Raw genomic sequence first — 16347 nt, forward strand, 5'->3', positions numbered from 1 at the left:
ACATATACATACGTTCACAAATACATGCTAGGTGGTGCTGCCACTTCTGCTATGTACTAAGTGTCCTGTCCAACGAGTCCCACTGCCTCTGCCACATGTCAAAGCCAGAAGCCCTAGGGCTGCCAAAATTTCAGTTTGGGGCAAAGTAGTGGAGAATGTCTGGTAGTAGTGAACATCAAATGGGGGCTGCTTATGCCTCCATAACCTCAAGTTCTTAATAAACTGGCTCATTCAGTTTTTATTTACAGCAAGACCTCAGTTTATACAGGCCAGTTCAAGGTAAAGCCAAATGATAACTACAGTGTTACAGAGCTCACAATCCTACATCCCTTTCAAAGAACATGACTTCGTCAGTCAAGTTCACCATGCCTGGCTGCTCCTCCTCTTTGCAGAATTCTCTCTCAGGGAAGCTCCTCATCTCTCAAAAACAAGATTTTATAGTGTCTAAACTCCTGAATGGCCAGTTTTTTTCTCAAGTTGGGACTCTCCAATACATGTAAAATGAGGTGTCATGCAAAAGAACTGCCTAATAAAGCCCCCATCCAGATCTAGTATTCCCTTTCTATACAGTTTAGCTTACAAATGAAGGTCAGAGGGTCCCAGAAGCATAAATAAGTTCTCTTATTTTCCAAGGAACCCTCTGAATGTGCATCTGCTGTAAAAAAGCACAACAGAATCTTTGTTCTGCCACCCTCAAGGATGCACACAGTGACTCACTCAAAAACGACTCCAAGTACAATGGTGCTCTTTCGCCAATTAAGAAAAAAATCTCTACAAGTGTACACTTAAAAACCATTACTCTAAATTCTGAAATAGATTAACAAATAATTACAAGAATACTAAAGTTTACATTCTTTCAGTCCAAGTTCCCTCTTTAACTTTTGGTAGCAAAAATAAGCTACTTTTTTTTTGTTTGTTTGTTTTTTAACAAAACCCTTTTCTGAATTGTAAATAGGCAATTACATTAACATCCAGCTGAGCGTGAAATATTTGCCCAGCAAAAGTTTTAAGCCACCTGGTTAAAAACACATGAAAAGTTAAAACTGGCACTGCAGTTAAAACTGGAAATGTGTTTCAAAGCCATATAAAAAAGAAGTTCCTGGGCTTCCCTGGTGGTGCAGTGGTTGAGAGTCCACCTGCCAATACAGGGGACATGGGGTTCGTGCCCCAGTAGGGGGAAGATCCCACATGCCGCGGAGCAGCTAGGCCCGTGAGCCATGGCTGCTGAGCCTGCGCGTCCGGAGCCTGTGCTCCACAACGGAAGAGGCCACAACAGTGAGAGGCCTGCGTACCACACACAAAAAAAGAAGTTCCTGTTTCAAGGTATGACTTAAGTTCCTCTATCTGAATTGTCTCTGAAGAACTGCCAGGTAAAACACATAGTTTCTTTATGGTAATTGTACACCATTCATATTTTAATAAGAGGATATTAATGGCAAATTTTGCCATTGTGCCAAACTTCATCAGTCTTTTTTCCCCAGCATTTCAAGTATCAGAACAACAAAAATCACTACTAGAAAAATAGGGAAACAGTATTTTTCAGATTCCTTTTCTCTTTAAAGTTATTTATGCTACAAATATTTGGCTACCTACTATGTAACAAGTATTGCATGATGGCAATTGGGAGATAAGGATATAGTCACTGTCTTCAAGGAGCTTACAGTCCAGCCAGAGAGACAAATATGCTAGTAATCATAACACAGTACAGTAATTGCTATGACAGAGAAAGGGATACAGAGAAGGCGTGGGAAATGAGATTTCAGTGAGGAGTCTGGATTTGTCAAGTGAGAGGATGGTGTTCTAGACAAAGGAAATAGCAAACTAATATGTATGGCTACATTTATTGAGTGCTCATTATGATTGGCACTTTGCTAAATAAATACTTACATATATTATCTCATTCAGTCCATGTAACAATCCCCCAAAGATATTCAATCTTAAAGTTAGGTAACTTTCCTAAGGTCACTCAAATTCTCAGTGCTAGAGCCCAGATCTGAAGTAGGCTTGTCCAAATCCAAATTCCAGGGCCCTAAACACTTTCCCACCCTATATAAAGCACACAGAAAGAATATGGCACAATGGACAATGCTTCTAATCTCTGTCTAGATATTAGAATTACTTAAGGAGCCTTCTATAAATACCAATGCTTGACACTCCATTCCAGAAGGTTCTAATTCAAGAAATGAAGGGTGGGCCTGGGCATTAAACAAAAATTCCCCAGGTTGAAAAACGTATGTAGCCCAGGTTGAAAAGTACTGTGTTAGGATATTTCCATTTATCTAATAATTAGTGACATTGAGCAGCTTTTCATATGTTTGTTGGCCATCTCTATGTCTTCTTTGGAGAAATGTCTATTTAGGTCTTCTGCCCATTTTTTAGTGGGTTGTTTTTTGATACTGTGCTGCATGAGCTGTTTGTATATTCTGGAGATTATTCCCTTGTCAGTCTCTTCATTTGCCAATATTTTCTCCCATTCTGAGGGTTGTCTTTTCATTTTGTTTATGGTTTCCTTTGCTGTGAAAAAGCTTTTAAGTGTAATTAGGTCCCATTTATTTTTTTTACATTTTCATTACTCTAGGAGGTGGGTCAAAGAGATCTTGCTGCGATTTATGTCAAAGAATGTACTGCCTATGTTTTCCTCTAAGAGTTTTGTAGTGTCTGGCCTTACATTTGGGTCTTTAATCCATTTTAAGTTTATTTTTGTGGTACGGTGTTAGGGAGTATTCTAATTTAGTACTTTTACATGTAGCTGTCCAGTTTTCCCAGCACGACTTATAGAAGAGACTGTCTTTTCTCCATTGTATATTCTTGCCTCCTTTGTCATACATCAGGTGATCATAGGTGCGTGGGTTTACCTCTGGACTTTCTATCCTGTTCCATTGATCTAAACTACTATGAGGTATCACCTCACACCAGGTAGAAAAGCCATCATCAAAAAATCTACAAACAATAAATGCCGGAGAGGGTGTGGAGAAAAGGGAACGCTTCTACACCATTGGTGGGAATGCAAATTGGTACAGCCACTATGGAGAACAGTATGGCGGCTCCGTAAAAACTAAAAATAGGGGGCTTCCCTGGTGGCACAGTGGTTTAGAGTCCGCCTGCCAATGCAGGGGGCGTGTGTTTGTGCCCTGGTCCGGGAGGATCCCACGTGCCGCGGAGCGGCTGGGCCCGTGAGCCATGGCCGCTGGGCCCGCGCGTCCAGAGCCTGTGCTCTGCAATGGGAGAGGCCGCGGCAGTGAGAGGCCTACGTACCGCAAAAAAATAAAAAAATAATAAAAAAAATAAAAACCTAAAAATAGAACTACCATATTACCCAGCAATCCCACTCCTGGGCATATACCTGGAGAAAACCATAATTCAAAAAGATACAGAAGATGTGGTACATATATACAATGGAATATTACTCAGTCATAAAAAGGAACGAAATAGTGCCATTTCCAGAGATGTGGATAGACCTAGAGACTGTCACACAGAGTAAGTCAGAAAGAGAAAAACAAATATTGTATAATATCGCTTATATGTGGAATCTAGAAAAATGGTACAGATGAACTTATCTGCAAAGCAAAAGTAGAGACACAGATGTAGAGAACAAACTTGTGGATACCTAGGGGGGAAGGGGGAGGGTAGGATGAACTGGGAGACTGGGATTGACATACATACACTACTATGTATAGAATAGGTAACTAATGAGAACCTACTATATAGCACTGGGAACTCTACCCAATGCTCTGTGGTCACCTAAATGAGAAGGAAATCTAAAACAGAGGGGATATATGTATACATATAACTGATTCACTTTGCTATACAGCAGAAACACAACACTGTAAAGCAACTTTACTCCAATAAATTTTTTTTTTAAGTACTGTGTTAGGATATTTATATAAGTAGTTTAAAATGCATGTGTTTGGGGATGGGGGGGGATAAGGCTAGAGTGCTAGGCAGAAGATAATGCAGGACTTTACATCTTTCCCATTCCCCTCAGAGCCAAACTCACAAACAGTACACTTGCTGCCTTCACTTTCTTGGGTCTGATTCTCACTTTAATCCACTGCAGTCAGCCTCTATATTCAGTTCACTGAAATCATTCTGATGGACACAACCCGAAGAATATGAGTCCTCACCTTTCTTCAACTCTCTATAGTACCTGATATTAATGATTAGGAATTTCTTTCTGAAATATCCTCCTGTAACACACTTTTCTGTTCTCCTTCTACCTCTATAAACAATTTCTTTTCATTCTCTTCGGCAGGTTTTCTTTTCCTTCCCCCATCCCTTTAATATTAGAGCACCCAAAGGGTCTGCCCTTCTATTCTCACTTAGTTTTCTCATTCTGAGTATTCCTACCAATCCCATGACTTCACCTATGACCCATATGCTGTAGACTCTCAGACCAACTCAGACCCATAACCTGGTTTGACCTGAAGCTCCAAATGCTTACTGAACATCTCTATCTGTGTCTCCTGTAGAGTCTCAAACCCTTTTAAAAACTGAATTCTCTTTCTAGCCTAATTCTGCTCTTTAATAACGTACTCTTATACACAGTTACCCAAATGAGAAATTCAGAAATTATCTGAACTTTGGCTTTACTCTGAACAGACCCAACCCAAGTCTGTCCCAACAAGCAAAGGACAGAAAAGTTTTGCCAGATTTCCCCAGAGCTATTGCAGACACTTGAAAAGAATATAAGGACAGAGTATATCTTTGCCTCAAGTGCAGCATCTGGGGTTTGAGGCAGTTACCACAACAGTAGGCTTGGACAGAATGAGGTGGCCAATCCAAAAGGGTAGGTGAGTCATGGTATAAAGAAGGATAAGTACATGAAGATCAAGGAAAGCCAAGAGAGGAGCTTCGAAGTCCAGTCCAGAGATAAAATGCAAAGAACCAAAATAGTTTCATAGTCCTCTTGGTTGCTGTAAAGAATACACACTATATGATTCCACTCAAATGAAATTCAAAAACAGGCAGAACTAATTTATGGTGAAAGATGTCAGAACAGTTTCCTTTGGGAAAGGGTACTGAGTGGGAGGGGCAAAGGAGGAGTTTCTGGAGTGCTGGTAATATTCTATATCATGATTTGGATGGTAGCTAAATATATTTGTGAAAATTAAGCTGGCTTATACTTAAAAGCATGTGGACTTTACTGTATGTGTATTACAGTCAATTTCAAAGTTTAAAAAAAAAAAAAAACTCTGGTGGGATGTACAAATTCCCGTTTCAACCACTGACCATGTTGGGCCAATTTTACTTCCTCACTATTCCACCATCAAATATTCTGCTACCTTATCTCACTCCTGAACTACTGCATTTGTTTCCTATAACCAGATCTGTATCTCCTGATTTCCCGGTTATCCTGATATAATCATTAACAGTCTTGCCTTTCACACAGAAAAATATCGTGGTTTGGACAAAATGTTATTTGTTCATCCTACTGTAAACCACCCTGCCTCTAAGGTAGCCGGCCTGTGCCCTTCCTGACCCCCCCCCCATCTTCAACAATGCCCACAGAGTAATCTTTGTAAAACTGATCTTATTTCTGGGCTTTAAACCCTCCAATAGTTCTCCTTTATTTACAATATCCAGTCCAAATCCCTGAAATGATCCAATCCTGCTATTATACCCAGCTTCAACATTTAACATCTACCACCATGTACCATCCCCTTACACACACAAACACCCCATACACTAGCCCAGTGTTTTGCAACCTTTTTTCATTATCACATCCCTCCAAAGAGTATTTTTCATAATTGCCACCCCGTCTACAATTAAATATTAAGGAATAAGACTTTGTCAGGTAGGGATGAGTTTTATGTAGATATTACTACACAAACCATAGTAATAGCTAAGATTTTTTTTTCACTCCCCCCAGAAGACCAAATTCTTTGGGGATGACATCATCCCCATTGGGAATGCATGCTCTAGCCTTACAGACTGGCTTCTTGTTCTACAAATGTACCTGGCTTGTCCCCATTAGTGCCTTTGCTCCTGCTGCTCTCTGCCTGGAATGACCTCCCTTCTGGATATCATCCAGACAGCTATTTATGACATCTAAGCTTTAATTTAAGTCTCCTCCAAGAAGCCTGTCCTTTCCCTACTTGCAGTTGTAAAGTGCCCTATCCATACCTTTGTCACTAGTAACCTTAACATTTTACTAATGTCTTCATGTCTGTCTCCTAAGTCACTGAGGAATAGGGACCATGTCCAATTTCTCTCTACAACCTTGGCTTTTAGTGTTGTGCCTAACATATTATCTGTTAACTGAATGGATAAATTAATGTTATCATCTGCATGAGGTAACCATACATCTCAATTTGCTGGAGACAGACCTTTAATCTGTTTTCCTGGTATAAATATTAATCCACCTCTTTTAATTCTCAAAAATGATCTTGATGATAACTTATATTGCTAACCTATCTAGTCAGTGGGAAATAATTAAATTCTGAGCAAGAATAGAAGATGATCAGATCCAAGTATTAGAAAGATCACTCTAGCAATAATATGACAATAAAAAGACTCAAGCAAAAATTCACGGGTGAAATGATAAAAGTGTGAACTAGGGTAGTACAGCTGGATAGGAAGAGGTAGAGAGAGCGTCAAGATGTAAAATCAAACAAGGTTTAGTGACCAGTTAGATATAGAGAGGAAGACAGCAGGGAGAATCAAGAGTAAAAACACTAATTTCTGGATTGAGCAACTGGGGCAGTCACCAGCAGAATATTAAAGAGGAATGATGATGGTTTCAAATTGAGACTAGGGATTGAAGAAACTGGAGGACAATTTAGTGGTTAGATATATGAATCTGAAGCACATGGAAGAGGGTAACATGCGCTATACAGACCTAGGTGTCAGCCTATAAAAATTAACGGAAGTCACCGTGCAGAATGAGACCACCCAGGATGTACAAAATCAGCAATTCTAATGAACAGAAGTATTATCTTTTTAACATAAGGACTTTACAAAATTAATTTTAAATTTTGTTCTGTTTAACATATGTATTGATTATTTAACACGTACAAAACATGGTATTAAGCACTTAGAGACAGAAATATAAGAGAAATAAGGTGTTCACTCCGAGGTAAAAAAGAAAGATTACAGAGAAAGAATGGCATTGAATATGGACTGAGTTGAGAAAAAGCCAAATTCAAGGTCTCAGTTTTGACTGCGGCATCTTTAATTTTGGCATAAGGACTCAAAACGAGTACCTTAACAGCATTTGTTGCTTTAGAGCACTTAGCTTCCCCCAGAGTATTTAAGTCCAAAATTTTCCATTAAGAAAAAAAAAAAAAAAGATCTTTGTAAGGTAGGAAAGGAAATCAAAGAACTAGCTCAGGAAAGACAATGTGCTGTGGAAGCGGAATCTACACAGTAGGAGAAATGGCCAGAAAAGTAAAAACTGTGTTAGAACACAGTTCTAAATGGAATACTTTACAAAAGTTTCCATTCTCAGTGTCTGGCTCACTAGGATTATGCTTGAGTTGATAGTTTCATGTAAGGACAACAGATGGGTCAAAATAAAAGAACCATTAATTTTGTCCCAGAAACAAACAGAAGAGTTCTTTATTCATTAATTATATGATGCAAACATCTGATTAGAAGATTATAAGACACTGATTCTTATCTATTTGTATATTTTTCATAATGCTTTGCACCCAGTACGTATTCAAGGAAAAATAAGCTGAATAAATGCTTTATCCCCTTCTATTACACACTTTATTGGCTTAGCCTCCAGGACAGCACCACTCTATCCTAGTTTTTCTTCTCCTGCACTGTTCGCTCCCATGCCTTCTCCTTTGCTGGTTTCTGCTCTTCCCCCCTGACCTTGTAGTGATCAAGTGCCCCAGGGCACTGTCTTTGGTCCTCTTCTATTCCCATGTACATACACTACTTCGGTAATTTCATCTAGTCTCATGACTTTCGACGTTAACTGCAAGCTAATAACTATAAAATTTCTATTTCCAACCCAGCTTTCTCTTTAGAAATAATTATAAATTGTATACGCAACTCCTTACTTGACATTTCTAACAGACATTTCAAATATGACATGTTCAAAACTGAATTTCTGATCCACTCCCCTCCCCAAAACTACTCCTCCTGCAGCTTTCCCAGTCTCTTTGATGGCAACTCAAACTCTCTTCAATGGTAACTCCAACACTCCAGTTATTCAGGCCAAAAACCTTGAAATCATGTTCGATTCTTTTCTTTTCCTCAAAGCACAATCTAATCCATTAGCAAATCCTGTTGGCTAAATCCTGTTTCCATAATTGACTACTACTCACCACCAGCATTACTATCAGTTTAGTCTGAGTCATGATCTCTTCCCTGATTTAATGTGATAACCTCTAACTGATATTCCTGTTTCTTTCTACCCTTGCTCCCACACAGTTTATTCTCAACTCAGCAAACAGCCAGGGGATGCTTTAAAAACTAGGATAACATCGTTCCTCTGCTTCAAAACATTTTGGTGGAAAACAAAACCCTCTTTCACTCAAAGTAAAAGTCAAAGAATTTACAATTTAGAAAGTCCTGCATGATAAGCTCCATCCTACACCACCACTATCACCTCTCTGACTTCATCTCTTACCACTCTTCTCCAGTCACTGAGAGCTCTTTGCTATTCCTTGAATGCACCAGACACGTTCTCATCTTAGAACTTTTGCAATGACTATTCTACTTGGAAAGCTATTTCCCCATATATCCCCATGGCTAACTCTATCACATGAATCAGACTTTAATCAAAATTCATCTCAACCAGGACACCGGCTACCTTAAATTGCACCCAGTCCTTGTTCCTTACTTCCAATTCCTTTATCCTGCTCTTTCTTTAACTAGCAATTAGCAGCTAACATATTATGTAACATACTTGTTTATTATATTTATCTGCCTACTCCCGTCCCCCTTCTGTCAGAATGTAAATACCAATAGGGCATGCCTGTTTTGTTCACTGATACATCCTAGTGCACAAAATAGTGCCTTGAACTGGTAAGCTTTCAACAAATAATTGTTGAGTGAATATAAGAGACCCTTAAGAGTCCACTAAAAAGAATAAGGATCTTCTGAAAGCAGGCATGACCCTGTGAGAATTTCATCAAATTATTTATCACAAATAGCTCAACACTAGGATTCAATTTATCACTTCTTTATTGATACTTGTGTATCCCGAACAAATTCTACACTCATTGAAAAGCAGTGCCAATGATGGGACATCCCTAGCGGTCCAGGAGTTAGGACTCCACGCTTTCACTGCCAAGGGCCTGGGTTCAATCCCTGGTGGGGGAACTAAGATACAACAAGCTGCGTGGCGTGACAATCAATCAATCAATCAATAAAAGTTTAAAAAGCACTGATAGTGATTCAAGCAGTTAACAAGTTATGCTGCTAGATGTCAGAGCTCCAGTCTGTGTACTGTGGGCAGTTGTTTAGCATTTCCTTAAACAACACTGCTGTTGCAGTAAAACCAGATAAAGTACTTACACAGGACACACTGGCCAACATAACTTTGTGAACAGTTTAGAAAATTTCCTAAGGCTCAAAAATAAGCAATTTCAAAGTAGGTAATTCTGTTATTAAAGAAAATTAGGATATTCCCATTAAAATGTGATTTTATCATAAGTAATACTTAAAAGTAAAACCTACATTATACATTGTAAGCCTTGTATGATACTTTCTAATGATATAAAAACTATGCTAGATTCACCTGTTCAAAGTGAATGCTTTCAATTAACTCACAATGACCTCAAGAATTATCAGAGGTAAATTAAGACACATGGGATTACAAATGCAGGTCTCAAAAAGAGGACCGTGGAAAGTGGTAGAACTTGCTTTGTTTCTATGCAAAGATCAGGATTTCCAATAACAAAGTTTGACCCAGCAGCTACAATTACAGCTTGACTAATATCATGTCACAAAAGGTCAGCCCAAATTACTGAGACATACTATGCAAAACATTATAAATCTGAAAAACACAAAAGTGACTTAGGAAGAACTAACCAAAGCACTTCATTTTATTTATTGCAATTACACACAAGACAATCCAACAATCCATTCACATTGTTAGTTTTTGCTTTTTGGTTTAGGAAACGTACCACTTATTATGGAAACTTCTCCAAATCAAGGAAAACCTTACCCCCCACCAAATTTAAGCCTCTATAGGGAATGCCAAGGTTAACAGGTTTTAGTTATTTGCTCGAACACCAGCCTTCAGCTCAAGTGAAAATCATTTAACTCAATAAGCAGGTTTTGGATCTAAGCACAAAATACTGTAACATTTCCCAGTGACACAGTCTGAAAAACTACCTCCCCAGAACTTATCTTCAGATACGCATAATTCTCCACCAGAATTCATCACCTGACTGGATGCAAAGTTTTAAACTGATCTTGAAAGCTTTATCTTTCTTTAGGCAATTGAACAGTATTTCAAAGAACTTTAAGTTATTTCTTAATAACACGGCTGTTATAGTTCACTTACAATTTTTCATAGTTTACCCACCTACGGGACAATCTCAGTCCGAGACCCACATTTTACCCTGAGAAAATACAATTTAGTAATGGTGCTTTTTTTTAATCGAAAACCCTGGTAAGTCACCGGCAAGGACGGATGTGCGGGGAAGGCGGCACAGCGAGCAGGAAAGACGGTCGTCACCCGCCCGCGACAAGGGCCCGGGTCAGGGCCGGGGACTCAGAGAACAGATACCTTGGCAGCAGGTGCGAGGCTCTGGCAAGGGGACAGTCGCCGCAAGTTTCGGACCGACAGAGGGATGCTGTCCGTTGGACAGCGGGAGGCGCGCCGAGCCGCCTGGCCTTACCTCGGGCGTCCGCTCGGGCGGCTTCTTCTTCAGCGCCTGCCTAGCTCCAGGGTCCACGGGTGAGTTCATGGTCGCGGCCCCGGCCCCCGTGCTCCCCAGTCTGTCCTTAGCAGCTCACGCGACAGCCCATTCACCCTAGGTAGGGGGTTTACACCCTTTTCCGCCTCCCCTTGAGAAGGGAGCTCGGGACTGCGTCGTGTACCCCGCTTTGGCAAATAAGCCTTCGCACCGCCCGCCCAGGGCCTCAGCCCACGCGCGACTGGCCAGAAGGAAGCCCGCGCGGGGGCGGAGGAAAGGCGAGTGCGCGTGCGCAGCACGCGCAAGCGCGCAAACGGGCGCCTAAGGGCGTGACTCTGCAATGACGTAAAAACTGGGGCGGTGCAGTGAACCCTCCTCCAACCCTTCTTCGTGAGATTTGAAGAAACGTCGCGAGACCTCACCCAAGCCCGTCACGAGATCCGCCTCGGAGTTGGGGTTTCCGCCGCTCCAGTTTCCGGTGGGGGCGCTGAAAACGTGCTGTGACTGACTGAATGAGAATAGCGTGTTGGGGATCGAACCTTGTGCGGCAGGTGTTCTGGGTGGGGAGTTGTTTGTGCCAAAATCCGGAAGCTCAGGGCATGGCCAAGCCCGGGGCGGAGCTCCAGCTCTGCAACTGCTGACACCGCTCCCTTGGAGAACGTGCGGAAGTCGAAGCGGCCATTCGGTAAACAAGGAAGTTCATACCTTCTCTTCCCTGTCTTGTAATAACACGAATCTCTTGTGGAAGGGGCCCGCCGAGAAGTACCTGCCTTGTCTAAGACGGACGCCCTGACATCAGGGCAGAGGAACCGAGGTTTCGTGGCCTTGAGCAGGGGTGGGCAGCCACCGTGCCTGCATCCAGCTCAAGAGTTACTGCTGGTTCGCGAAGTCAGTCTAGACTACGTTCACGTAACCAATGCCCAGGACAGCCTTCCCTCCTCCCAACCCCTTCTCAGGCAGCAGGCCTTAGGGTTGCCTGGCTCAGGAGTGACCGCTCTCTCACTACACTTTACATACTAGTCTGTTTCCCAACAGGCCGAATAAGGCAAATTAACGTTTATTTACTAGTTCCTTGGTAAGAAAAATATTTCGATGACTCTGCAGCAGCCACACACCTGCAGAGGCTGTTTCTGCCTAAGGTTACTGACAGAATTCCAGAATCCATCGTTCTAAACAGTCCTATGTCAGCGTACAGTTAAGCCGTACAGGTTACACGGTTCCTTACTTTGGAGCCTCATAAGCATGCCCTTTCCACTGAATACATCTTAGTATTTCTTACAGCAATTGACGTGGAAGCGATTTAAGATTATGACGTTATTCACATTTTTAATGACATGGTAATAAGAAAATTATATTTTAGAGTAACAAAAGGGAAAGGAGAGTTCAGGCTGCAACATTCACCGTTTCAGGGACCTAGTAATGATGGCTGATGTTAATAAGGGTTTTGTTTTCCGTTGGTCGTTCACCTTGCCCAAACTTTTAAGTTTACAAAATAATATTAGCACATTTCGTTTTTAAGTATAGGACAAAAACCTTACCAGGGAAGTTATGACTCAGCCACTCTGGAAAGAAATTTTCAGTTGAAAACAATTGTGACATTGTCATTTTCGTCATTTTTTTGTGTATAAACATATCCTCTCAAAAGTCTGCGTAAGATCACAAAGGTTATCCCTTCCATTTTTGAAGCATGTTTCCAAAGCCACATCAATATTTTGAAAAGAGGGAAAAGGCATTAAAGCATGATGACCACGAGCTTGGACTTTAGGGGCAAACATCTGTATTTGTCTTTAATAGGCCATTCCTAGTTAAATGACTTAGTTATTTGATATTTCTGAACTTCAGTCTCAACGGTAAAATGGGAATAGTAAAAGACCTATTGCTTTGGAATTTTCTTAAGATTACATGAGATAATTTATGTGAAGCATTTAGGATGTTGCCCGCACAATCCAGGCACTCTTTATTATTTCTATTACTTTACCTCTAGAAAGTGATTTATCTAAAGCATACATTCAAATTTGAAGAATTGGATAGGTTTTTCCTTTACTGCTTTTTTTTTTTGCATTAGAACTATTAAGAAACACATTTAAGTACTCATGAAGATGTGGAGCAACAGGAACTCTCACAAACTGCCAGTTAAGTGTCTATTGGGAAACCAGTTAGAAAAAAAAGAAGTATCTAGTAAAGCTAAAACTTAACATACCTTTTGACAGCAAGCCCACTCCTTGACATATGTCCTAAAGAATACCCAGAAAAGATGAAAAAAATGGTCACTGTTCATATTAGCAAAAAATTGGAAATAACCCAATTGTCCATCAACTATAGAATGGGTAAACTGCTGTATATTCATTCAGTGAAATACCACCTACATAGGACATGAATGAATCTCCAACATAATGTTGATAGAAAAAAAGCAAAACAAAATATGGGGTATAATTACACAAAGTTCAAACAAGCAAAACTAAAGTATATCACTTAGGGATGCATACACAAAACTATTAAAAGAGAGCAAGAAAATGTTCATGAAAATCAGGTTGGAATTTACAAAAATGAGAAGGGAGAGTATTATGATCAGGATAGGGCACATGGAGGAGGGGTGGAGATCCTGAATTACTGAAAATGATTTACTGCTTGACCTAAGTGATGGTTACATTAGTGTACCTTAATTTTATATAATACTTGACAAGAAAAAATTAAGTCTATAAAAGTAACTTATTAATATAGACCTTATAAGACAGCAGCAGTAAAAACAGTATATTAATATCCACAGTAACTATACACACCTAAATTTAAGCATATTTTCAAAATCTATCTTGTCCTTTACTATCCTGTATTGTGCTTTGGTATGCTGAAAAAAGTGAGGAGACAGAGCTCTAGTAGCTATTTTCAGAGAAAAGCCAACCTCTACGATAGGATTCACCAACATTAACATATATCTGAAACAAAAAATGGTTTTGAATGTAAGTAATCTACTAAATTATAGGAAAACAAAAAGATGGTTAAGTCTTTAAAAAACAAGTAGCTTAACTACTTACCCTACCTTAATTTTTGTCATTATACTTACCACAACCTGACAGCATAATATCTTTGTCTATCTCCTCCACCAGCAGGAAATATGTAAACTTCATGAGAAAGTTTGTGTTATTTACTGACTTATCCCTGGCACCCAGACCCGTGCCCAGCACATAACAGGTGCTCAATCAATATTTGCTAAATGAACAAATTGATCTATCTAAGGACTAAGTGATTAAGAGGGGATTTTGCTGTTAAAAAGATAGACACTTGATTGCTTTCCAATGGCAAAGAAAGATATCTGGCTAGACAACTATTCTATTATGCAAAACTGAATACTCACTAGGCACACACAATCATATGGCCATCTTTGCAGAACAATAGCAAACCACCAAAAGACTGAAGTTAAGAGCACTGGTTTTAATAGCACCTGGAATGGAGTAAGGAATTCAGATTTGGGGTATGCTGGGAAACTGAGTCACTACTAGTTGAAAACTAAGAGCACTTGCTGGCCCAAATCCAGGTTTCTATCACTGAATAAGAATCTTTGAGGGTGGGGTCTAGGAATTAATACTTTCCAAACACTATCTAGGTGTTCCTAATATGCAACCAGGTTTGAAAACTACTTTAAACTTACTCAGGTCCCCACACAGTGAAGGGTATTGACTTGTGAGTGATGAAGCAAATGCATGACACAAAAGTGGCATCACAAGTTTCTTGAGGAAATAATATCTTCTTTATATTTACACAACAACACTTCAACAATGTTATTCCCTTTGAGACAATTTAGGTAACACTGCTTTCATCAATAATTTTACTTTGAATGTTGAGGTGAATAAAAAGACATGTTTTGGGACTGTCCTTGTTACAATGGTCACTTGGAAAGGAAGGAATCTCCAGCCTCTTCAAGTTAATACTCTCCTTAAATACAGTTATACCTAGGGGAGGTCTAATCAGATAGTGCTAACCTGGGCAGAGAGCTGTCATCAACCTGATGAAGGGATAGGTCTAGGCTCATACTTTTATGAAAAGGAGAGTCCCTTTTAAAGGAAACGTTATAAGGGGACCAAATCCTGGGGTGTTGGCAACAAAGAAGCCCCTGACCCGAGCATATGCTTTAAGAACAGAAGTTCTGAAAAAATAATGGATGGAAATTCCATCCATTTAAAAATCTCTTTCTAAAAATTTCTTTTAAAAATTTAAAAGAAAATTCTTTAAAACTCTCTTTTGGATTGCCTGTATTTTCTTTTCTTTAGGGAAGTTTCAAATCTTAACTCTACAGCAAACATGGCCAAGTCTACAGTCTGCACTATAAAGCAAGGACAGGAAGCATTACAGTCTCCAACTTCCCCCTTTTCTATCTGCCTAAGTCCTTCTCACTCAGAGTTACAATTCCCCAGCCCCCAGTGCACCTTCAGCTCATGTTTGGTCCCACTTGCCATCCCACCCCTACACCTCCTACAATGGCAAAGACAAACAAAGAAATCTCAGGTATCTTTACAACACACCTGTCACCACATCCTAGTTGGAAACATTCTGTTCTGAGACAGGAAAGACTATAGGAACTCAGATTAAAGTCTCTGTATTTCACTTTCTCATTAGCAGAATCTATGCTTCTCAGAAATGTTGCAAGATTTCTTTAAATTTTTATCAGAGAACAGCACATATAAACACAGGTAATTATAAACCTCTAAACTACCTGATAAATGCTTCCCAAATACTTGATACTTCCTTTCTGCTTTAAAACAGTGCACTTAGTCTCTTCAGTCAAATGTAAGAGTGATAAATATAAAATAATATAAAAACAGGCACTGCAAAAAGCCCCTGGCCTAATCCTGTCTCCTAGCGTAACTGTGCCCAAATCAACCCAACCTGAGTAAGGCAGCTTCCCAACAGCTTACTCAGGGTTGAATCACTGCTGCACAGCCCGCGCTAAGGATTGATGGAAGAGGTGACTTCCCTACAATGCAGATGAAGACGACAGACTTGCTCAGAGGGACATGCGTGAACAGAACAGGATTAGAACCCAAACCAACAGGCCAATTTATTGTTTAATTTTAAATTCAGGGGCTTCCCTGGTGGCGCAGTGGTTAAGAATCTGCCTGCCAATGCAGGGGACATGGGTTCAAGCCCTGGTCTGGGAAGATCCCACATGCCGCGGAGCAACTAAGCCCATGCGCCACAACTACTGAGCCTGCACTCTAGACCCTGCAAGCCATAACTACTGAGCCCACGTGCTACAACTACTGATGCCCGCACACCTAGAGCCCGTGCTCCGCACAAGAGAAGCTACTTCTCATTGCCTTGAGAAGGCAATGAGAAGCCCGCGCACCTCAATGAAGAGTAGCCCCTACTTGCTGCAACTAGAGATAGCCCATGCGCAGCAAAGAAGACCCAATGCAGCCAAAAATAAATAAATAAAATAATAAAGTCAGTAGTAATTTTAATTAGATACAATGTTCTTGACAAGTTTACATGGCTTCTTCTAGTTTTAAATGACTGATATTGTTTGTTTTTA

General features: G+C 40.2%; 1 protein-coding gene across 17 annotated transcripts in view; it reads right to left on the bottom strand.

The window, feature by feature from the left end:
- The window catches only part of RAPGEF6 (Rap guanine nucleotide exchange factor 6), a 249402-nt gene extending 238296 nt beyond the window's left edge, over positions 1-11106 (bottom strand). For 14 of the 17 annotated variants that reach the window (XM_067031533.1, XM_067031538.1, XM_067031531.1 and 11 more), the window contains exon 1: positions 10803-11106. In XM_067031533.1, the coding sequence (XP_066887634.1) occupies positions 10803-10871 (69 nt within the window). In that variant the 5' untranslated portion in view covers positions 10872-11106. The remainder of the gene's footprint in view (positions 1-10802) is intronic. The other 3 variants (XM_067031536.1, XM_067031535.1, XM_067031534.1) reach the window with 2 other exon arrangements.
- Positions 11107-16347: the final 5241 nt, after the last annotated feature.

The sequence above is a fragment of the Kogia breviceps genome, chromosome 4, assembly GCF_026419965.1.
Source record: "Kogia breviceps isolate mKogBre1 chromosome 4, mKogBre1 haplotype 1, whole genome shotgun sequence".
Taxonomy (NCBI): Eukaryota; Metazoa; Chordata; class Mammalia; order Artiodactyla; family Physeteridae; genus Kogia; species Kogia breviceps.